At 48.7% G+C, this 23044-nt stretch overlaps 5 protein-coding genes across 9 annotated transcripts; 1 reads left to right on the plus strand and 4 right to left on the minus strand.

The window, feature by feature from the left end:
* Positions 1-275: 275 nt before the first annotated feature.
* Positions 276-10300, minus strand: LOC108156614 (DENN domain-containing protein Crag). Of its 3 annotated transcripts, none has more exons than XM_033395586.1 (13): positions 10127-10300; positions 8382-8760; positions 7771-8317; positions 7554-7704; positions 7003-7488; positions 6606-6926; positions 5054-6537; positions 4678-4992; positions 4218-4298; positions 2778-3204; positions 2257-2718; positions 2001-2185; positions 276-1921 (listed from the first exon to the last, which is right to left on the minus strand). In XM_033395586.1, exons 2-13 carry the CDS (start codon positions 8680-8682, stop codon positions 1603-1605), a joined length of 5079 nt encoding a protein of 1692 aa, XP_033251477.1. In that variant the 5' UTR covers positions 8683-8760; positions 10127-10300; the 3' UTR covers positions 276-1602. The 3 variants fall into 3 exon arrangements, with proteins under 3 accessions (XP_033251477.1, XP_017143662.1, XP_017143669.1); XM_017288173.2 differs by having other exon boundaries at positions 9798-10300; XM_017288180.2 differs by lacking the exon at positions 4218-4298 and having other exon boundaries at positions 9798-10300.
* Positions 10301-10597: 297 nt separating this feature from the next.
* Positions 10598-16173, minus strand: LOC108164430. 3 transcript variants are annotated; one of them, XM_017300128.2, is made up of 4 exons: positions 15840-16173; positions 11524-11672; positions 11053-11182; positions 10598-10984 (listed from the first exon to the last, which is right to left on the minus strand). In XM_017300128.2, exons 2-4 carry the CDS (start codon positions 11597-11599, stop codon positions 10765-10767), a joined length of 426 nt encoding a protein of 141 aa, XP_017155617.1. In that variant the 5' UTR covers positions 11600-11672; positions 15840-16173; the 3' UTR covers positions 10598-10764. The 3 variants fall into 3 exon arrangements, with proteins under 3 accessions (XP_017155617.1, XP_033251778.1, XP_017155607.1); XM_033395887.1 differs by having other exon boundaries at positions 15791-16173; XM_017300118.2 differs by lacking the exon at positions 15840-16173 and adding an exon at positions 13280-13385.
* Positions 16174-17243: 1070 nt separating this feature from the next.
* Positions 17244-18058, minus strand: LOC108164422 (endochitinase A-like). Its single transcript, XM_017300105.2, has one exon. The coding sequence runs from the start codon at positions 17934-17936 to the stop codon at positions 17382-17384; it is 555 nt and encodes a 184-aa protein (XP_017155594.1). The 5' UTR covers positions 17937-18058; the 3' UTR covers positions 17244-17381.
* Positions 18059-18150: 92 nt separating this feature from the next.
* LOC108164415 (protein singles bar) lies at positions 18151-19217 on the plus strand. Its single transcript, XM_017300095.2, has 3 exons — positions 18151-18746; positions 18831-18971; positions 19034-19217. Exons 1-3 carry the CDS (start codon positions 18285-18287, stop codon positions 19109-19111), a joined length of 681 nt encoding a protein of 226 aa, XP_017155584.2. The 5' UTR covers positions 18151-18284; the 3' UTR covers positions 19112-19217.
* On the minus strand, positions 19137-22284 carry LOC108164410 (anoctamin-10). The gene is made up of 8 exons (XM_017300081.2): positions 21707-22284; positions 21491-21627; positions 21317-21423; positions 20983-21253; positions 20698-20910; positions 19667-20643; positions 19421-19597; positions 19137-19356 (listed from the first exon to the last, which is right to left on the minus strand). Exons 1-8 carry the CDS (start codon positions 21726-21728, stop codon positions 19323-19325), a joined length of 1938 nt encoding a protein of 645 aa, XP_017155570.1. The 5' UTR covers positions 21729-22284; the 3' UTR covers positions 19137-19322.
* Positions 22285-23044: the final 760 nt, after the last annotated feature.

Here is a 23044-nt window from a genome sequence, read left to right on the forward strand (position 1 = left end):
GGATAACAATTTGGAATTTATTTTTAAAACTTGTTTGTTTATTCTTTTTTTAATTTTCATGTGTCTTTTTTTGTGTTTTTTGTTGTTTGTTTTTGTATTAATTTAATTATTAAATATACAATTAGTTAATCAGCCACAATAACTTTTTGTCGGGCATCTTAACTAATTGTATATATATATATAGGTGAGTGAGAGTGTGTGTACCTGTTTCTCTGTTCCTCTGTCTTTCCGAGTCTGTGGCTGTGTCTGTGGTGTGCTGTGTGCTTTTTGTTGTCTTTAAAAACGTGGACTGTAAAAACATTCCATCTACATTTATTTACGATTTATTCATAAATTATTGCTAGTGTTTAGTCGATGTTTAATTGTTTCCATTCCATTCCTCTCATTTCGTTCCATTTCATTTTGTTTTTCCCCTAAATAATACCAATACCAATGCCCAATCCCATATATATTCCATATATCCCTTCCCACAAAACCCCCCCCTGCTAACCGCAGCCAAAAGTTCGCTAAGCTAACTAAGAGACTCGTTTCGAGAGCGTTGCATTGTGAGAAAATCTCAGGATCTACACCAAACAAAAAAAAAATAGCTAGTTATTTTTGAAATAACTGGAGGGCGGATGCAGGCAGAGTGTGGACTGAGGACTGAGGATCGAGGACCGCGTGGGGGAGGGGACTTTCTCACAATGCTATCAATGATATTCCAGATCACACACATACATATGCATATACATCTAATACACATATGCATCGTTATCGTTATCGTTATATTATATATAATAAGGCAAATATGACGAGGGTCGAGAGTTTGAATCATGTAAATGTGAGGAAAACACGTATCCAAGTAAGGTTCTCATTTTGTTTGTGTATACAGTACGTTTCAGCAATGTAGGGCAGGTTCAGGCAAAAGGTAAACCGAATCATGCTTCGTGTTTATTCAAAAACTGAGCGAAGATCAGGCGGTGCCAGAGCCAGAACTATCAGAACCAGAGCTAAACACTGGGAACACTTTAACAGAAACACTAAAACTGTACACTAATAAACAAGAGGTTCAGGACGAACGAACGGAAACCAATAATTAAGCTAATTTAAATCCGAACAAAAAATAATATGGTCAAGTTGGGGGCGTCGGGCTTGAAACGCACTGTTTTGGGTGTGGTGTGTGGGGCATTTGATGTGTGTGTTTGTGTATATTGTCACAGAAACCAGTCGATTTGGGGATGGAGCACACAGACTAAAACGGACTTGTCTGCTGCCATCGCTTCAAGTGCAACGAAAATGTTAATTTAAGTACTTAAAAAGAAGAATAAGGTGTGTGTGTGTGTGTGTGTGTCAGTGTTAGAGTGTCGTGTCTGTCGTATATGATAAGCGTTTTGTTGTTGTCAAAGTTACTCTTCTTTCAAGTTGTTTTTTGGTCGTCTTATCCTTTCACGGTCACTCATCCGTATCTCCGTTTCCGTCCTCTTCGTCTGCATCGGCATCTGCGTCTGCATCTGCGTCTCGGTCTTCGTCCGTTTTCTCATCACTCAGATCGGAATCTGGATCAAAATCTGGATCTGGATCGGGATCGGGATCGGAAGCAGTATAGCCGCCATCTCGAGTGCGTCAGGGCAGCAGCAGGGGTCGGAAATAGGCCCGACAGAAGATCGTCGAGGCCGAGGGCGGCAGATCCTGATTGCGGTAATACATATTGCATTCGCGCTCCGTCAGCTTATCGAAGACGGACGCGTACTCGCGATGGAATGTGGCCAAATCGACATTCGAGCGACCGATGACCGTGAGGGCCAGAAAGAGTATGTCCCGGTAGAAGGAATGCGACCGTTCCACACCATTGCTCTTCAGCTTGTGCCGCTCGTTGGCCAGACGCTTCAAAGGCGTGGCCAGATCATTGCATCGTATGGCCGAAATGATTTGCTGAATGACACTGAAATAATGAGAGACAGAGAGGGCGTTAGAAAGACATTCAAGGGTCTCTGTGCTCTGTGTCTGATGGTGAGGCATACTTCTTGTTGAGCTGCGCCTGATCGGTGAGCAGGGCCTTGATCAGGGGACTCGTGGGCTGCGTCTCCCTGTACAGTATATACATGGGCGGGCCGCTGGTCTCGTTGTGCAGATTGAGATTGTCCCACAAGCACTGGATGTGCACCGTCTTCACCTTGGTGAGCGGATCCAATTGCTCCTTATCGAGCTGCCAAACAGAAACAGATTGAAACAGACTGCTCTCTGGGAGGGGCGGGGTTGGGGGGGTCGAGCACTCACCGGCACCGGCAGAGAAAGCTCTGGCAGATGGGTCTTGCTTTCGATGCGTTCCATTAGCCACAGCAGGTTCCAATAGATAATGGGATGCTCCTCGACAAACTCGGGCTTGATCAGCGCCATATCTCCCTCCTGCGTGAGTATATTCTCCAGCTCCTTGCGCAGCACCAACGGATTCAGATACGGCACTGTTAAGCTGGTCTCTTGGCCACCATTCTCACATGCGCTGCTCTTTCCATTCGCCTGCTGTTCGCTGGACGACTCCGCGTCTTCCACGCGGACTATCTGCACGCTGAGGAAGGGAACGGTGAGCTTGTTGCAGGCATGGCAGGTGGTATTCAAATTGGAATCCTCCGCCGTCCAGCCGCTCATGATCTCCTCATCGTACACCAGCACCGAGCAGTTGTGGCATTGCGAGCAGGTCGTCAGTTGGATGAGCACATCGCAGTCACGCTCCATGGAGCCCTAAACAAATTGAATATTGAATATTGAACGATTGAATACAAAACCAATGAAGAACTGACCTCTGTCATGGGACTGTACAGGTTGTCGGGCAGAGCCGGAAACGCGTGCATGTGCAGGGCGCCGCTGGGGCTATTCTCGCCCAGGGGCACCAGATTGTTGTAGCTGGATTTGCGCGACTCGCTCAGCCTGCCCCAGGGATCCAGGTCGCTGGAGACGCGCCTCAGTTTGCCCTCGTCGACGGACGCATCGTGCTCCTCCTGCTCCTGCTGCTGGTGATGCGGATGCGCACCATGATGATGGTGGTGGTGGTGCGGATGGTGGGGCAGGGCATGTTGGTGGCCATTGTTCGTTTTCGTTGGCGTCGAATTGGCCGATATGGCGCCCTTGATCTCGTCGAACTTCTTGGTCAGCGAGTTGGCCGCGTACTTGATGCTGCTCAGGGATCCCTGGATCAGTTCGTTGGACTTCCTTCCCGTCAGACTGGGACTGTGGTGTGGTGTGGAGTGGTGCGGTGATTTATGCATTATACAGGGATATATCGGGATATGGGAATTAGTCTATATTTATGTTTACTTGATTTGCAGATTGAAACAGAAAACAGAAAAATGCATTTTGCTGCGCCTGCAGTGGCTGTTCTCCTGTGGATCCCATGCAGTTACGAATGGGTTCCACTCTCGGTTAGCCGCTGCAGGCGGCGGCTGTTATGGTAGTGCGGTGGTGGTGGTGCGGCTGGATGTGGCTGGATTTACTATATGTACATATATGGTTGTGGATGCTATTATGCGTGTGTGCGTTTGCGGGTATGTAGGTGTGTGTGGCTTTTATCAAACCTTGAATTGCCCGCCACCAACGTGGGTTTTTTTTCACAGGGGACCATAAACCATTCTTTTTTTTTAACCAGAACCAGAACCAAAACCAAATACAAATGCGAATGCAAAACTCTGTGAACAGCATTTCGAGTGTGTGGCACGCACTAAAACCAAAAATGTTATCTTGTGTGTGTTTCGTCTGTGTGTGTAAATAGATGTGTGTGTGAAGTCCACGAGAGCAATCCTATTTCCATTTGGAAGCTTTAGGGTTACTAAAATATCAAGAAATTAAACTGCAAATAAAAGTGGAACTTGTGGAATGCAACTCAAAACATATGTCCAATTAAATTTACAACGAAAACAATTGGTACTGCAAATAGTTTTAGTTTTACACCAAAATCCTTTGTAGATTCCAAGTGGAACTTCTGTTTAAACATATGTTTAACTCAATTTACAATCAAATCACTTGGGAGTGTACATATTTTATGTTAATGAGTAACTAGAATACACATGTGAAATGTGTATAAGAAAATGTGGAACCTTTGAGCAATACCCAACTAGATTCCAAGTGGAGCTTGTGCAATGCAGCCCACACACACACGTATATCAATTTAATTTCAGTGTGTGTGTGTGTGTATTTGTTTCTATACGTGTGTTTGTGTAGAAAAAGTCGAACGGTTCTCCACTTACCTTATGCTCGATATATTTTCTATTATATTGGCGGGCAATTTCAAGTCTTTCTTAAGGTACAATCGTGCGGGTGAATAACGTCTACGATATATATCGATATATGTAAGTAAAATTGAAATAAATCAAAAACAAAACAAAAAAGGGAATACATGGCACAGAGAGAGATAGATAGATAGAATATAGAGTGAGAGTGAGTGAAACAGGAATAGAGATATAGAGGGGAAAAGGCAAAGAAATACAAGAAATGATGGAAATAATCGAAAATTGCGATTTGTGTCTGCGGTGGAGTGTACGTGGAATGCATGTGGATCGTGTGGATTTGAGATGAACAATGTGGATCACAACAATTTCAAAAAGAAACAAGATAGTCGGAGAAATAGAGATAGGGGATAGGGAGAGAGGCCAAGGAAGAGAGGAGAAAGAGAGCGAGAGGCAGGAGAAAACCCCGATGGATGGTTACCCGAATGTAAACTTCAGCGATGATCCGATATTGGCCAGGCTGTGGGTCACCCCACTGCTGGCCACCGGCATCGTCTCCGACCGGTGCATGCTCTTCCCGATCTGCGTCGACTCATCGAAGGTGGCACTGCGCTGTCCCCTGAACAGGATCGGCTTGTCGCTGTAGATGTTGCCATCCGGCTGCGACTGCTGCTGCGAGTGCTCCTGTTCCTGCAGCCCCTCCTGCTTCTGCTGTGTGGGCGTGCTCGTGGAGGAGTCCTCCTCGTTCAGGGCGCCCAGCGGATCATTCTGGGTCACTGGCGTGCGAGGAGATATTCTGGAGGGGTAGACAATACAAAAATAAATGGGGATTGGATTGATAATCCTCTCGAACTCACTTGGTGGGACTCTGCACACGCTGATGCGCCTTCTGGGCGCCCGACACACACTGATCCTCATCATCATCGTCGTCGTCGTCGTCCTCCTCCTCCTCATCGGCCTCGTAGTCGCCGCCAGTGTAGTGCAGATCATCGACCACCGATTCCGAGAGGTTTTGCGGTGTGATTGGTGAGGCTCCTGCATACTCATCGTCCTCCTCCTCTTCCTCATCGTCGCCGCCACCGATGCTCATGATCTGCTTGCGCGGCGGCGGCTGCTGCTGCTGTAACGCCTTGGCCAGGATCTCGGTGTCGCCACCATACGTGGGCGTGTGCGGTGCACTCGGCTCTCCGGCCTTGATGAGCAGTCCGGCGGAACTGTTCACCATATCCTCGGTGGGCAGCGATTCGCTGGCTCCGCCTGCCACCGTCTGGCGCACAATGCTGCCCAGTTTGTTCCTGAGCCGATCGAAGGCGGCAAAGTCGAGGAGGCCGCCGTGAGTGTCGCCCGAGGAGGAGGCCAGGCTGGTGCGCGACTGGTGCCCGTCGACGGTCTCCAGGGTGCTCAGGTTTTGGTCGTGCGAGGTACTCAGGGACTTGCACACCTTGGCGGCGGCCCGCTGCTTGCCCGCTCGACGGAACTGGGCGGCGCCCAGAACGACGTTCTTGATGCGGTTCCATCGGATCTGGCTGAGCGTGGTGCTGTCGCTGGGCCACGTGGACTCCAGGACGCAGCGATTGTAGAAGCCGTAGGTGAGGGCATTGGGCTGGACGCCCGAACGCTTCATCAGATAATGCAGGCGGACGGCCAGCACCGGAAGATTGTGGATGCCGCACAGCTGCATCATGATGCGGTAGCAGAACTCGTCGCAGGTGATCTTCAGCTTGCTGGCCCGCACCAGCACATCGTAGGCGGCGCGCAGGATGTCGTGCTCCTTGCCGGCATGCCTCGGATCGATCACCATCGAGGGCAGGATGAGGAAGTACAGCGAGTAGCAGGTGGCCAGCAGGTACTTGGACCACGCCTCCGGATGCTGCTGACAGCGGCTGGCCATCTTCTGCGACAGCTTCACCTCGTGCTTGGTGCGGCGCGCAATCGGGGAGCCCGGCGACAGCGAGGCGTTCAGCTGCAGCTGCACGAACTTGGACATGGTCGTCTTTCGGCCGGTCTGCAGCAGCTCTGGCTGCAGCGTAAAGTTCTTGTAGGTGTAGGTGTATGCCCCCGCCCCATTTATTGATGCCCCTCCCGCTGCTGCTCCTGCTGCTGATCCTGCTGAGGTCACGCTGTCTGGGGGGAAAATATACTTGGTTCGCTCGCTGCTCTGGCCCGTGTCCCAGTCCACCAAATGCAGCTGGGCGGGCGTCTCGTCGTAGTTGCCCACCTTCTCGGCACACTCATCGAAGAAGCTGAGCCCATGGTCGCCATCGGACACAAACGATCGCTCCTCAATGAAGCGTATAAACATCTGCGTTTTCATCATCAGCTCAAAGAATTTCTGGTGCGACTACAAACAGAGGATGTTTCAGAGAGATGTTTTCCCGTCGATCAACGACACGCAAAAGAACTCGTTACCTTATCGCGCGAACGCAGAAAGGCCTTCAGCTGGAATAAGGCACTCGGATCGGTGGCCCCCACCGATGGTGCCTTCGATATGGGCACCAAATAGTCCCGATAGCCACGCAATATCGAGGCCATGAACAGGAGAAAGGCCTCCTGGATGCGCTGCTCCAGCACCAGCTCCCGCTTCCGCTTGCGTATGTCACGGTCCAGGCTGTTGGTCGAGTCATAGCTTATGGGCTTGGCATTCTCCAGTTCGGTGAGCGTCTGGCGGAGCAGTCGAGCGGCACGCTTCGGCAGCAGCTTCGGCGACAAATGGCGCTGTGATTCGCACAACTGAAAATAGGAGGGGGGGAGTGGCGAAGAGATTTCTTAGAGTCAAATATTTGTCAGAAAATGATCTCATCCATACGCTTATGTTGTTGGTGTCCAGATCAATGCAGGTGACATCCGTGGGCGGCTCGTAGAGGTCAAAGAAACGCGAATCGACACCAATCAGATACGGCAGCGGGGCGTGCAGCACCTCGGCTAGGCCCAGGGGACACAGCGGTATGTAGGGGCACTGCCACTTGAACGGGAACAGCAGCGAAACGATGGCCTCGGCCACGGCCGTCAGAGTGGCAGGTCGCAGTGAATGTATGAGTATCTTCTGCTCGGTGAGGGCCAGCAGCAGCACATGCAAACAATTGTCGGTGCCCAGATTCTGCAGCAGCATGTGGAAGCCAGCGCCACTGCGTGGCAGGGGCGAATCCTCCGGCTGGGTGAGCAATATCCGGTCATTCGACTCGCTGGACAGCTGCAGGTGTATGCTCGGTGCCGGGAAGGGCACTTCGTCCAGCAGTTGGGTTATGTAGCGCTCCACGGGTATGGGTATATTGACGCCATACAATACCATGCGCTGCAAAGTCCAGGGAAGTCCAAAGATTACTTCACTGGGCAAAAGGAAAGGGGAATCCCACTTACATGCAGATACTTGAGCCATTTGTCAAAGGTGTCGCCAAAGGGATGGTGCGACAGCAGGCAGATCGCCTTAATCATGTGCAGCGAATGCTGCGCACCGAATTCCTCATCCCATCCGAGCTGCTCCCGCTGCTCTGCGGACAGCTGCGATTCACTAAAAGCGGAAACAGAAACAGAGGATCAAAACCATCGAAGCGAAACCCGCTTTGAGAGAACTCACTCGAAATCCTCGTAGAAGGTGAGGGCCGAGCCATAGACCTTGTAGGTACCATCGCTGACAGTCAGCACGAATGTGCTGAACACCGGACTGATGGGCTTGCGCTTCTCGGAGCCATTGACGTGGGGCCAGGCCTCCAGGGAGGCGCCCATCGGCAGGCAGAAGAGCGGCACGCTGGGGCACAAATTGAGGGGGAAATCGTTGTGGTCGACTGTGGGATAGCGCAGCAGGATCTCCGGCTTGTAGCTGATGTGCTTCGGGCGGTACATGGACTTCTTGTAGCACAGATAGACGTCGCTGCCCACATAGCCCTTGTTCAAAGTCTTGTAGATCAGGCAGAAGGCGTGCGGCGCCCGCTCTCCCTTGCTCTGGACGATGACGCAGAGTTCGGTGACCACCAGCTCGTTGCAGGGCATGTCGCCGCGTGCCCGACGATACGTGAGGAAGGTCTTTGCCGACGAATTGTTCACATTGGCCACACGTCCGCCTGGTGTTTTGGCCACAATCTCGGCATCCGACATGATGCGCTCATGGCCATCGTATAGGACACCTAAGAGAGAAAGAAATGGGCTCAAAAGCTGTCTCTGGGGTGAGAGGGGGAATTGTCAACCCACCTATGTCAACAAGTGGTGGGCGATCCTTGCCACGACGAAAGTATATATAACACTCTGTGGTGCGGACAGAGCCATGATTGAGGTTCGCCGGCAGGCCGGTGGGCGTCTGTTCGAGCAGCTCATAGCCCTCGGGCACCTCCTCGCCCAGCAGCGGAAAGAAGACGCCAATGTCTGTAATCGGTTCGATGGTGCTGGCCGCCCTCAGTCGTCCCGAATCGTTGAATATGTTCTCCTGCAGCAGCTGCGGCTGCTCTGGCATTCCGGCCACCACAAAATAGTCGGCGATGCGCTTCTCCTCCATGATCGTCCGGTCGTTCTACACTGCCCACAGCACACGGCACACAGTACAGGCAATGGAAATGGCCGCCGCTGCCACAAACTGTCGAAGCAAAGCAAAGACAAGACCCCAAAAGTCGGGTGGGTTAATGGTTAATGCCGGGTTCTCGAACGTATAATATGGATAGCAAGCAGATAAGATAAGAAAAAAGAGAGAGAGAAAGAGCGATACAGGGGATACAGGCGATACAGTGGAGGGGCTCTGTTCGAATACGATTATTAATTAACTTTAGTTGATATCTGTGGATCTCGATTGAGGAACGGAACCTCTGGAAGTTATGCAGCTCTGTCTCTGTTTCTGAGGAAAGAAATTCTAGCACACAGTTCAAATGCTTTTCCAATCGCACAAATGTTTTCCTTAGGTGGAAATGACACCGATATCGCCGCCAGCCACTGCCACCTCCCCATCGTCTCGCATGGCGCAAATTCTTTGTTTACATTGGAACGTAACTCGTACGCTGATAAACTTGAATTCGAATTAAAAATATATACAAAGTATACACACACACACACACACACTAACACGTGCATGTACACATGCATATGTGTGCATGTGATGGAATCCTAATTTAGTTGGACTTTGTGTCTGGCTTTTTTATAGTATTTCTATATGTTTTATTGGTGGCCCAACAACAATGAACAATGCAACATAAAATAAAACTATTCTTCCGTAAGTGCCGACCATGGGATACCCCTAGCCCCACACCAAAGATCCAATTGAAATTCCAGAGGCGATCATGAATGCCAGATACGGCACGTAGGGACAGACAGATCTGTCGACGATCGGATCGGACCGTCGCTGGTGCCCGGACAACCACACAACATACCCAGTCGCCAGCGGAAAGTACAGGGTGCATTTGCTGGGAGAAACAAGTTCCGCACGATGATTCAACTTCCTCCGCTTCCGCTGGCGCGGTATTCAATGGCGGGGCACAACAACACACTTCTTTTTTTGTTTTTTGGGTCTTTTGTTTGTGGTGATTTGCCGATGCGTTGTTTTGTTTATAGGAATGCTAGCCGCTGCTGCTGCTTCTGCTGCTGTTGCTGCCACAGCAGGGACGAGGGACAGGTTTGACTTACGATTCGAGGCTGGCAGGCGGGGTTCCTGTTTGTCCTCCGGGCACGGGACTGTGTGGCCTTCGATGCGCTGCTGCTGCTGCTGTTTGTTGTTTGCCTTGGATTGCAATTGTCGTTTGTGTTGTTTTTGTTGTCGTTTGTCGCTTTTCCTTCTTCCACTTCTTCACACTACGTTAATTTCCACAAACACACACACAATACAACACACACATAAGAAGTGCTTTGGAGCTCGCTACTTGAGAGTTTTCTTTTACATCATTTTCGTAATGTTCCCGTTTCGACGCAATTCCGCGATTCAAGTGTTTTTCGAATAAATAGCGTCGTGCACATACCTTGTACTTGAATAACGTTACGTCCCCTTTTGCATATACAAAATTTTGCGTTGAATTAAACTACGTGAGTATGCCAAAAAATAAAATAAAGAATGATGTTAACTGTCAAACTGTGTGTGTGTATGTTGCCCGCTGTTAGTGGCCCAGAGTTGCCATTGTGTGCACCCTGTTGAGATGGCAGTGCTTCGATAAGTCGCGACAGCTGATCGCTAGTGGTGGTTATTGATTATAAAAGATATCGATGCTGTTATTGATTATTTTAAAATATACCAAAAAATACCAAAAAACCGAAAAATTCCGAATTTTATGGTACGCGGCATAGCGCAAAATCTGCATTTTCAACAAGGTTGGCAGGTCCGTTTTGACATGAGCGCGTATTAATTTAAATGCGAATTTGAAAAATAGTCGTTTTTCCTAACCGCAAATTTGAAATAGATTATCATGCTCCTTTGGGTAATGAAAGTCGTTAGCAACTCTACAATACATTTAATTAAACAAACCATTACGAAAAAAGATAATAATAATAATATGAATGGTATGCATAAATCTATGTGGTGGCGGTGGGGCCACCGCCGCCTCAGTCTCAAGCGTTCACATTACATCACGTCGTCACACGGCAATCCAGACCGCATCTGCATTTAATACCGCTGCACCACAACGGACGTAGGCGTGGTGGACCACTGGCTGTCCTTCTCCTTGTCCTTTTCCTGGCCCTGGAGGGTCAGGGTGCTCTCGGCGAAGGCTGCATTGAGATTGCCCGCCAGCTGCGGCTGCTCTTCCTCGACAATGGTCATGGCCAAGTTCATCGATTTCTTGCTCAGCCTCCTGCTGCTTGGGCTGCTTTTATTGCTGGTGGTGCTGCACGAGGCGGAGGGTATTGGATGCATGAGAATCTCTTGACTGCATTATGTATACGAAACTCTTACCTCTTCTGCTTGCGACAGGCCACCATGGAGGCGAGCACGGCCAGAATGATAATGGCTGCCAGTAGGCCGGACAGACCCGCCACCATGGTCATCATGCCGTGCGGCTCTCCATCCGACGTGACCTTAGTGACTGCACAAAGAGAGCGAAGAAGAGAGCGTGTAAGTGAGAGGGGAGAGTGATTTGTTGCTCCAATTTTGCAATGCGTTTAGCGCTTTGCGTTTCAGGGTCGCCTCCGGCGACTGTCGACTGGCGACTGTTCAACTGGCGTTGAACTTCAACTTGACGCTGATCCGAATGATCTCGAATCGAATGATCAGAATGCGTGAAGCAGCAGGTTGTTTCGTGTGTGTTTTATTACCTTGCAGCCCACGCCAGCAACCTGCAGCCAGCAACCAGCAGCCAGTGCCGGAGGCAACGCACTTCCGCACTTTCTAAGCCGGAAGAGGCGGCCTTTCTGCCTCTATACTTACTCGAATCCTCGACAACGAATCGATTGGTGTTTGGCGACGACTGCACATAGCTCTCCAGCTCCATTCTCGTGTCCATGCTGTGTCTGTCTCTCTGTCTTTGAAAGGGGGATGGGGGCTGGGGTCCGATGCGGTGCGGTGCGGTGGGGTAACTGGAAATAGTAAAAAGGCCATGAAACATCTGTTCAAATGCATTCATTCCATCAAAATATTGGCCCAGTTGCAGCAACCGCAACCCCACGCTCGACTTCATCCAATTGTTGGCCAACAATCTACCGCTCCGCCTGCCGCCTGCCGCCTGCTGGCTGCCTCTTACTCTCGAGAGTAGCCACTGCCACTGCCTCTCCGCGCGTGCTAATTAATTGATTCAAGAGCCAGCAGCGTCTCGTCTCTTATCAGCCAGCAGAGGGCAAAGCATTAGCTTTAGCTGCCGCTGTTGCTGCTGCTGCTCCCGCTTCAGATGTCACTGATTTATTTGGTAATAATTAATTAGATTTTGATTGTTTACAGGCCATTCAACAGGCAGACAATTTCGTCGGGGACTATCTCTTCGAATTGGAGTTTGGAATTTTATCTGCCCCAGCGATGATTGTCTGTCACGTTTGGCAATTAGATGGAAGGTAGACCCGGCCCCGAAAATTGCGGGCACGTGACATACAAGACACTTGAAATTGAATAGCCCAAAAAAACATAAAACACCTTTAGAGTATCATTAGAGAAAGAGAGAATCTTGATAATAGTGGAGATATAGGGAATGATTTTCGGCGGAATGGTGCTAAAGTCCAGATCCACCTGCGGAGCGGGGATTTCTTCGCAAAGGTATATCGACTGGAGCGGATTGGATTCATGATTGGAATTTTAAGAATCCCACTGCTCCCATCCCACTTTCTGCGTTCTACAGCAAACTGTTTCTGTATCTTTAATGTGCACCTTCCACATGCTTTGCATTCGAATCAAATAACTATCGAAAAACTATACCCACATTGGCATTATACACACATGTATGTACATACACACATCCCCCACATTCTACATTGTATATCTCGTATCTCGAATGTGTCGCGTAATCGTGGAGACCAAAGGAATAGGAAATGTAAGTGGGATATTGGGGAAATGGGCAAATGGGAGTGGGAGTCATGGCATGTTGCATGTCGAAATTACTGGAGAAATGCGGGCACGAGCTCTGAGCTCAGTTCAGTATTAGTTTTAGTTATATTTGTAGTATTATACGAGTATTACGTTATAGTATTTGAAATATGATATATGCACATATAGTACAATCATCATCTGCTGTGTTCTGTTTGTTGTTTGCTGATCTGTGTCTGTGTCTGCCCCGCGCCATTAATAATTTAATTAATTTAATCATTTGCGGTGGCAACAATTTGCAATTTAATTGCACAAATTAAGGCTTATAAATAAATTCTGGATAGAGTGGGAACAGAAACAGTTTCGGGCTTCGATTGTCATGGCATGGCACACGATCATTTTCCATTTTTCATTTCTACAGACACTTATCCATCAAATCAAAATGCGTTCAGCTCGGAATCGAAGAATGATTTCTGGTTTCAACGGACAAAACAAATATATACTAATCAATTGATTATCCATGATAATTTGTTGAAACGGAAACTTTCAGCTTCAAGGCGAATGGATTTCAGTCACTAAAATCTCTGTGTTTGTGGGGGGGGGACTTTCACTAAACGAAACGAACTCCAAGAGGGGCTTAGATCAGACCAGGACAGGATAAGACTTGACTTACGACACTCAAAAGCGATTGTAGAGGAGGGTCTTGGGATCCTGGGACTATTTTCGAGAGTCGAATTATAACTGTGAACTAACGCCGCCGACACTCAGCGTACGACTAATGCGGCGCGCGTCCACACAAAGCTCCAAGCCGAAACCCAAACGTAACGTAACTTTCGATTGCGCCAAAACAACCGCCGACGCGACGGCTGCGCAGCGCAGCGTCGGCTTCAGCGTCAGCGCTGACTTCGCTCGAAGCAGCAGCAAGCAGCAGCAGCAGCAGCAGCTCAAAGCCGATTGCCGACTCTCTAGAGTCTAGACTCTAGGCATAATGCAAAATGATCTTAAATTCGAATTCAAATGTAATTGAACTTGTAGACGTTGTGCCGCCAAATGAAAGCGATCCCAGGCACTCAATGACACAGCAGATGTGTCTCACGATCAAGGCTCTAAAGGTGTAAAAGTGTCACTGAGTGCGTGTGTGTGTGTGTGTGTGTGTAATGTCCCTCTCTACATGTAGATCACTGATAAGCAAAAGTCGATACATAGGAAAAGAATTTGCGGTACAAGGCGCCACGACAAGACATGACATGACATACACTCGTACACCTGTCTATTTGTGCGAGTGTGTGTGTGTGTGTGTCTGTACGCCTCCCTTCAATTAGGGGGCGGCATGAGTGTAGAACAAGTGTTTTCGTAATGACGCAAATGGGTTTTGCAAAACTGTTTTTCTTGCTACTTGCATCCATCCCCTCTACAGGGCTCTCTGGATATCTGGCAGAGGAATGATTCATAGTTGCGGAGAATGTCTTAAGAATAGAATTTCTGTTCCTCGATTATATGATTAGTCCACCGGTTAGATAAGGTCTCTGCTCCAATTCCAGTGCTTAATTGGAGAGACAGACAACAGTTCCGATCTGCCATCAGAGTGGGAGTGCTAGAGTGGAGTGGTCTGGTCTGGAGTGTCCTCTTCAAAACTCAATTGATCGACTGGCAGAGGGTTTCTTTGTTACAATACCGATACCCATGTCCATACCCACACCCGTACGCATACTCTTACACACGTAAAAAGCTTTATTTGACTTTGAGAAGAAATTGTCACCCTGTGGTGTGGTGCAGTGGGGAGGGGGGGGCAAGCCATGTGATCCATTGATGAACGGACTTTCTAATCGATGGACGGACAAATCGACTTCACATTCTGTCGACTCATCTCCGGTGCGTGTCACGTACATGTGTACTCCGGGCAGCGCTGCCCTGCTCAGCGCTCATGGGCTCTGCTCTTCGTACAGTGAAAGCTCTCTCTTGACGGATCGACCGCTAAGACCGTTCGTTCTCCCTGTTTGCTTTTCCAAAAGTCATCTAATAATCCACGATCATGACGTCGACGTAAACGGCAAACAAATGGCTATAAATAACCCGGAAAAACCCGAACCATACCGTACCGTAGCCTTTATCTAGGATCTCTAAATATTTAGGGGATTGGTCGGCGGACGGACAGGCGCTGGGCGTGTGGTCAGTAGTCAATCAGTGCGCTAGACGCAGAAACAATCTTACTGTTTATTTGTGGCAATACGATGGACGAGTATCTGTATCTGTACGATGGTATTGCCCAGATAACGCATTTGTTTATAGCTTTATACATTCGCCTCAAGAAATTACTTTTCATTTTCATCGATAGAGATTTTCGTTTGTGTTTGTTGCTGTTTGTTGTTGTCAAATTTTGCGTTTTTGCGTTTTAGCAATGGGAAAACCTACAATTTTTGCCCATTTCTGTGCGGATCGGCCCTTAGCTAACTCGAAAAACGGACACTTGTCGGTAAACAACTCAATTGTTGTCATAAAAATCAAACAATATTGAATGCAGTCTTCTAAGTGGTACGTTAATGGAGGAGGCCCTTCCCTTCCCTTCCTCCATATCCGAGCATGGTGTAATATTTACCCAGAAATTGCATGGGTGCGGAGGGGAGGAAAGAGCGTTACTAATGGGAAAGTCTGGTAAAGACACACACCCGTAACTACATATATAAATTTGTTGCATAATTATTCGTAAATATATTCCTAGATATGTCTTTGTTCCCATAGAAGGAGGCTATCTATCTTATGGTACGGATATTCCTTAATCTTGGATGTTCCAATTCCTTTTCTTAAGTACATATACTCGTGCATCTATCCATCAAAAAGTAATTTGGTTGTCTATCTGTCTGTCTATCTGGTTATATTCCTCATATCCCACTCAAGGTTCCCATCAGAACAGATCAGATCAGACGCAAGCGAATTCCCAGATGGTTTCCAATTGTTTCCTGCTGAGGCCGCATAATCTCTCATTAGATTGTATCTCTTATTGGGGCCTGTTGACGACTACAATTTATACTATATCACTCATCTATCTATATATATTTACTGATATCTACTGGAATATTTATTGAATTTACTGATTGATACAAATCCACCTCCTCCTCTACAGGTGGGCGGTGGGATGAGCGATGTGTTTGTAATTTATTTTCCTATCTAATTATATGACGTTTACTTGTGTTTATTGTTGGGAAATACGTTTTAAAACCGATTTAGATACATGCCTCCCAATCGGATGCGATACCGTTCTCCACTTCACTCCGAAAATAACCGAAAAAGAAAAATAAACAAAAAACGAAACGAAAACGAAAACGAAAATCTGTCGCACTTTCGATTCGATTCAACAAATCAGTGCACTGTGTCGTCCGTCGACTTGTTTTTGTTTTTTTTGTTGGTTTTTTGGTTCTCGGGTAATTAATGGCACAACAATTTACAAAATAATTTTTCGGTAAACTACAACGAAATTGGATTTGCACGGATGTTCTATGGTTTTTTGTTGGCGTTTTACTGTTGGAACCGGCTGCGTCAGAGGCATTTGCCCCAATGAAAGGCAGCCGCTCCTCCGCCAACACCAAAAAGCCGTTTTCGGAAAAAACTTTTCCTTCAATGAGAATAAACGACGGACGGACGAGTACGTATACATTCCTATACTAAATAAATCCGTAAACATGTACATATGTATGTATGTATGTGGGGCTATACTAGTCGCTAAATTTCTTTCTTTCTCATTTTTATAAATAAACAAGAGACAAGAGATGTGATGTGTTCTCTGTTGTGCGCAAATGTCTGTCTGTTGTTTGTTCCGAGAGAAAATGGGGTCGGGGCGCCACAAAGAACACGGCGGGGGAGTTAAGATCGCGCACCCGCACCGAGCCCCCGCCCCCGCCTCCGACAACAATTGAAAGTTGAACTCTGTTGATGCTTCCGCCTGGTAATCCCCCAGCATCCTCTATCCCCTCGTATTGCTGATACGATACTGCCCCGTGGCTGTTGCTGGACGGACGTGCAGGTGCACACAGATCGTGACGGAATTGGCAAATTCCTAATTGCAGATGTTACGGGCTACGACCAAAACTATTTATGCAAATGCAACGCTTCCCCGATTGTTACAACACTTCTATCTCCCTCCCTCTGGAGAGGGTGTGTGTGTTTCTGTGTGTTTGCATACGAGTAATCACTGACGTAAGCAGTGTTACGTAGTGGTAGTGGCAGGCGGCAACAATTACTTGTGATAACGGCAAACATTAATTGTATTGTCAAAAAGCATCCCCATCCCCCCACCCCATCCTGCCTGGCAATATAAATTGTCGTTGCGGCTGATAAATTACACTAATCGCTGGCGATGCCATGCCGAGACGATTGTACCCCGCCTCCACACACGGCACGATCTGAGAGCAGAAGATTTCGAGTATGCACATTCCGAGCGATGGAGATGGGATGGGATGGAATAGAATGGAGCACAACAGAATAGAGTAGCGTGCAAACCACATAAATAAATTCCATGCCAGAAATACTTCTAGTCTGGTGTCCAGCGTGGCGCCAGGCACCGGTGCATGGACTGCTTGGACTGCTTGACGAATTTCCATTGGATTGACTGCTTGAACTGCCAAACGAGAAAACAAGCACCGTTTGTTGGGGAGGGGGGTGCGGTGTTTATTTCCTTTAAAAAATGTGCAAGCCAAAAGTTTTATGAACGTTAATGTCTGTTGCGTTCTGTTCCTGCCTCTGCAGCAAGTCGTCCCACCCAGTCGCCTCCGCCTCTTGTCTTATAGCGAATCAATGCTGGATTTCTTCTTGCTCATGCCAAACCACTCCATCCAGGTCTTCTTGCGTCCAGAAGCGGAGGCGGTACTAGCTGTTGCGGGAACTTCGCCGTCTACTGGAGCAACAGCACTGGTGGCGGGCGCGGCGTTAGGGGGCTCCTGCACCTGCAGCGTGGTTGCGAAACTGTTGGCCATCATGCTGTTCACGCTGGTGATCGTCGACAAGGTCTTGGAGGGTCGACCGGTGGCTGCAAAGCTGGCTGCCAACGCTATGGCCATGGCGGCGGGCGACTGCGCGGTCTGCACTACCTGTGTGAGGGCCGCCGTCGCCGCCGCCGACGTCGCCGTTGTCGTCGTCGTCGTCATCTCTGGTGCTGGTTCTGGTGCCTCTGCTGGTATGGGTGGCACCTGTTCTGCCACCTTGTCATCGGTCGGCACCTCTGCGACCTGTCCTACCGGAGCTCCCTCCACGCCGGCCACACTGGGCGTTGGTGTGGGACCTCTGTTCCTGTTGCGCTTGTTGCGTCGGAACGGTTTGCTGATGAAAGGCAGGCACATGGTGCTACCGGAGTACTAACAATTTGCAACAGAAATAACGTGTTTATTGAATTTTGAATTTCGGGGATTTAGGCCGAGAATTTTGCTGTGACTAAATAGTCAACGAGATGATAACAGACTGAAAACTGACTGAGCGCATTCCCTCGAATCACTCGGACCCACACATCTGACCTGACCGGACCGATGCCAGGCCTGCGCCTACTGCGATTTCATACACACAGTGGTTCGAACAGAGCTCTCAAAGCGATGCAGACGCAGACGCAGACATGCAGCGCAGACGCATAGCCACTTCTGGCACCACTGTACGCTTGCGCCGCTTGGGGCAGGCAGGAGAGCGGCTGCCGCCAGATGTGTCTAATTATAGACGACCCCAGACCTAGGCGCAGTCTCATCCCTTGTGGCATTGTCTTGTGGCAGAGTCTGTGCTGTTCTGTTCGGTTCAGAGAACAGTTGGAAATAGGCTCGCGGCAAAGGAGCAGCACAGCACCTACGTACACAATGTCTTCGTTTGGAATGCGTGGCATGAGTCAGCCGCTGGGCATCAGGATCTGCTGCTGCCGCGTCTGTACGTGCATCAACTTTGGCTTTGTGCTGTCGCGGGTGGGACTGCTCAAGCTGATGCAACTGGGCCTGGCCATGCTCTGCGAGGGCCTCCTGATACGCTACGGTGTGCCCTATGCCGATTCCATTGGCCAGGCGCTCACCAGCTTTCTGGCCACCACAGGACACTGCTTCACCACGACGGGCATACTGCTCCTGTGCTATGGATTCTCGGAGAAGTCATACGGCCTCATTCGACAATCACTGTTTGTGAGTAGTTCTCCCTCTAGATCCTCCCTACCCCCCCCCCCCCCCCCCCAAGCTTTGCAGATGCTTTGATGATCTTTTTTTCAGGAGACCCTGTTCAATGGTCTTGCAGCGTGCATGTACTTCAGCTCCTCCAGCTACATGGGATTCGCGTGCGTTGTGTGGCTGCATCCGCAGTTCTTGGTGCGTCCCGGCTTCTGGGCATATCCGGCCATGACCGCCTGCTATGTGAGTGTGGAAATTAAAGCGTTAAGTGCCTTCCCATCTTGATTCCTGTTTGCTTGTTTCAGTACATGGGCTATGCGGCGGGACTGCTGCATGCAATCGATGCCTTTCTGGCCTTCAAGCACTTCAGGGGAGCGCGCTAAGGGGCGCTAGAGTCTCTTATGGGGGTTTGAGATTAAAGCATTTATATTTTCTAAGGCACACTTTTCCTTCGGTTAGAGTTTTCACATTAAAATCGCATAAAACGTACAAATATAATAACTTTTAAAATGGACCTGGTTCTAATAGCACCAACAACTGGAACTGGAGATTGGAGTTCGGAGATTGCAGATTAGAGGAGTGGGAGAGTGGATTCTAGGCCATCTTATTAGTCTCCGCCTTGAATTTTCTGCAAGCAAATGAAAACAATAAATGGAGGAAGGGCAGGGATGCCACGGCAGGGATGCACCCACTTGAGTTGCTTGAGGGCCTGGCTGGTCTCAAAGTCTGCTTTCAGCAGACCAATTCGCACCCAGCGCGGACGCTCGTGGATAACCTTGTGGATGACGAACTTGAGGCCTAGCAGCAGATGCTCAAAGATGACAAACGACAGCTCCGGCACCGTGGGCAGCCAGTGCGAGAAGAATTCTCTACGGAAGGGACAAGCAATTGTATCTTAGGTCTTTAAACGAAAGCCTCGCTTTCGGCCGCTCACTCACTTGACATTCGGCTGGAGGAAGAGCAGACCGCAGTTGCTCAGCAGCGACATGACGGACAGCAGCTCGAAGGCCAGCTGCCAGGCGCCAATGTTCTTGGCCCTGCGGGCGAACGGACGCTTGAAGATGTTGCAAAGCTTGAACATGTCGATGTGGACGGCAAACACGTTGTTGATGAGCGCCCCGATGGCGGCGAAGGGGGCCACGGCGGCAAAGAGTACAACGAACCCGAACTGTATGCACACCTGCAGGTAGTCCTCGTATGTGGAATGGTAGGCATCCAGGCCGGACTCGTAGAACGACTGCTCGTACCGGGGCTGATCGCTGATATTGTCCAGCTTCTCCTCCTCGGTCACGGTGTCGCGATGGCGAAACTTGGCATACTTCTGCCGGAGCACAGCCATCAGCGGGATGCCGATCTCCTGGGCAATGCACAGCAGCTGGAATATGAGTAGCTGCATCATCAGCTGGTACTTCAGTTGCTTGAGGTCCTGCAGGACGAAGGCGATGTAGAACTGGGAGAAGAAGTTGTTGACGATCTCGAAGAGCATCAGCTTGTTGACCCGATGCCGGTCGTACTGCGAGCGGGTGCGATGGTTCTCCAGCTTTGTGAGGAATGTGGCCAACTTCTCGTACGCCCACGAGAAGATGGCTATCAGAATGGACTGCACAATGACCGGCACGTACAGCAGCCACGAGTCTGCGCCAAAATCTGCCAGCACCTCGGCCTCGATCTGGAACTGGTAGAGGGCGAACCAGCCGGCCGCCACCACACAGACGAGCACCACCGGATACGAAATGCAGTACATTTGCAGGTACGTGTAGCGCATCGGGTAATGCAGTGTCATTTTGCCGGTAATCGGATCGGGCTTTAGCTGGCCCTGGTAGGCGGAGCGCGGCTTGTCCAGGCTGCTCATCTCGATGGTGCCCCATCGGTACGAGTAGCCAGCACATTTGCGCTTCCACAGCTCCAGGAAGATCTGCAACGGAATAGCTTAAAAGCTATGCTTACACATAGTCCTGGAGGGACTCACAGTTGTCCAGACCACATAGAAACTGCACACAATCGAGAGATTCAGGTCAAATAGGTACTGCAGTATGCCAAAGACAGCGGGAAAGATCAGGGCCTTCGTGTAGAACTCAATGAAGCCGAAATAGAGGCCAATGCTGGAGCCAAAATAGTTTCGGATGTCCTCTATGGGTAGATGGGAGCGCTTCAGATTCCAGTTGAAGCGATCCAGATAGAGCTGCAGGAGGAACAGAGCCAGCAGGAGAGTCAACAAATGCTCTGACCTGCAGATCACGGAAGTCACACTCACAATATCGTGCAGGGGAAACATGTCCTCGATGTAGCCCTTCAGTATGTAGGACTTGATCGCTGGCTTGATCACATCCTTGATCAGAACGGGGATCTCACAGTAGCGCAGTATTTGATCCTTGCCCATGCCGGGCAGCAGAAAGTCGGAGATGCACCCATTGTTGAACTTTTGCATGCTGCCCGTGGTGGTCTTCTTCTCCAGCTCGGCCACATCGGCCAGCCGCAACAAGGTGTCCAAACTGGCCGACAAATACAGATACTTTTCGGTTTTTCTACAGAAAAGAAATGTCAATAACAAAGTACTATAATGTATAGGGAGGCACACTGGCACACACCCTAAAGTTTCCAGAGTGGTCTGTATGCCAAATTCCTGGATGATCTTCTCCACATCCTGGCAGTGGCGCAGCTTGGCCTTCTCCGTGAATATGATGACTATTTGCGTCTGTAAGAGAGAGAGAGAGCCTTTTTTCATTAGGAATTCTCAGGCTCATTCTCATCCCACCACTGACCTTGTCGAAGGGTTCGTCCACGTCGGTGTCGTCATCTCCCTGAAGGGTGCGCTGCCTTTGCAGGGCCTCAAGCTTCAGACTGCGCTGGCGGCGAAACAATTGGTTTTCAATGATGTTACGGGTGCGTGGTCCTGGACCTGGCCAACAGAACAGCAGAAGAAAAAGTGCTTGTATACGTTTCTACATTTATGATTATTTGCATTGCCCTGTACTCACTCTTGGCATCTTCAGACATCATTTATTATCTATGATGATAATGGGTGAGTGGCAGCCAGACACGTCAGTCGTTGCCTCTGGGTCGCTGCGGTACTAATAACAATGCCGAAAGCCACTAGAATATTTTGCTACAGTGGCATGAGTAAGTGCCAGGAAAGTGTGCGGACTGCGGACTGTGGCTGTGTCTGTGCCACTCCTCTATGCGTCTCGCTGGCCCTGTAGTTGTGTGTTTGTGTGGATGTTTTCGCTTGCGCCAATGCCAAAATACCAATTTAATAATGCCAGAATATGTATTTCTGTGCTATGCTGTGCCACAACAGCAGAAACAGAAACAATCTTGCACTGGCTTTTGCCGGTTCTGCTTTGTTTGTTTTTGTTGTTGTTCGTTCTTCTGCTGGCGTGGACGGATGGCGGGCCGGAGCATCGCATCTCTCAGGTGTGTGACGTCACTTAACCCGGTGTGTTATCGAATTGGATTAGCATCAAAAAAAAAAAAATGCCAGTCATAATTGACTTAATTATCAAGTTGATTTATTTATTCAATTCTTCAATATTCATTTATTCAATATTTCCCTCTTTGCCGCCCTCATCAGTGTGACCAGTGAAAGAATTATACGGTCTGACCCTCGGAAATATACCGAAATAGACCGTCTATTTCAAAATATACCGATGAAAAACGAACTTAGCCAACTTTTTTACATGTTAACTACACGGTAACTACATATCAACAACATATGTATGGAGTATGGACTTACCGAATACCCTATTACTATTAATTTCTCAGATCGACATATTTTTCACCTATTTATGCATATGATTAGTTTCCTGCATATACATATATCTCTATACCGATACCCATTCTTTGTCTTTGTAAGAATAAACTGCAAAATTTCGTTGAGATGTCTTTAAAACAGAGATTGACTATTTTCTACATTCAGTTGAGCCTGTGGTGATAAACATATCCTGAAATCTATATTATCATTTTCCCAGGGGTATGCAGCACTGTGTCCTTGCATAGTTGCGCGCCAAATTTGAATTGTTTGCAAGTGACAAGTTTTTGAATAAAATCCAGTGGACTAAATGATGAAGAGAGAGCGAATATTCAAAAAACCTGCCAATGGAAGTTTCTATAGCCTGTGTTCTCTAATATATTGCTAATCTGAGTGCTAGGATAAAATATAATATACAGAAGACGATATCATATTTCGTGCTGGATTGATCTATCGATTGGCCACTATCGTAAAGGCGACTTGCAGCACTGCTTAACTATCGATTGCAGTGCGCAGCAACTGCCGTCCAAAAGGTATAAGTATGTTAGATGGGGTCTAATAGTTTTCA

This window comes from Drosophila miranda, chromosome XL (assembly GCF_003369915.1).
Source record: "Drosophila miranda strain MSH22 chromosome XL, D.miranda_PacBio2.1, whole genome shotgun sequence".
NCBI classification, from domain to species: Eukaryota; Metazoa; Arthropoda; class Insecta; order Diptera; family Drosophilidae; genus Drosophila; species Drosophila miranda.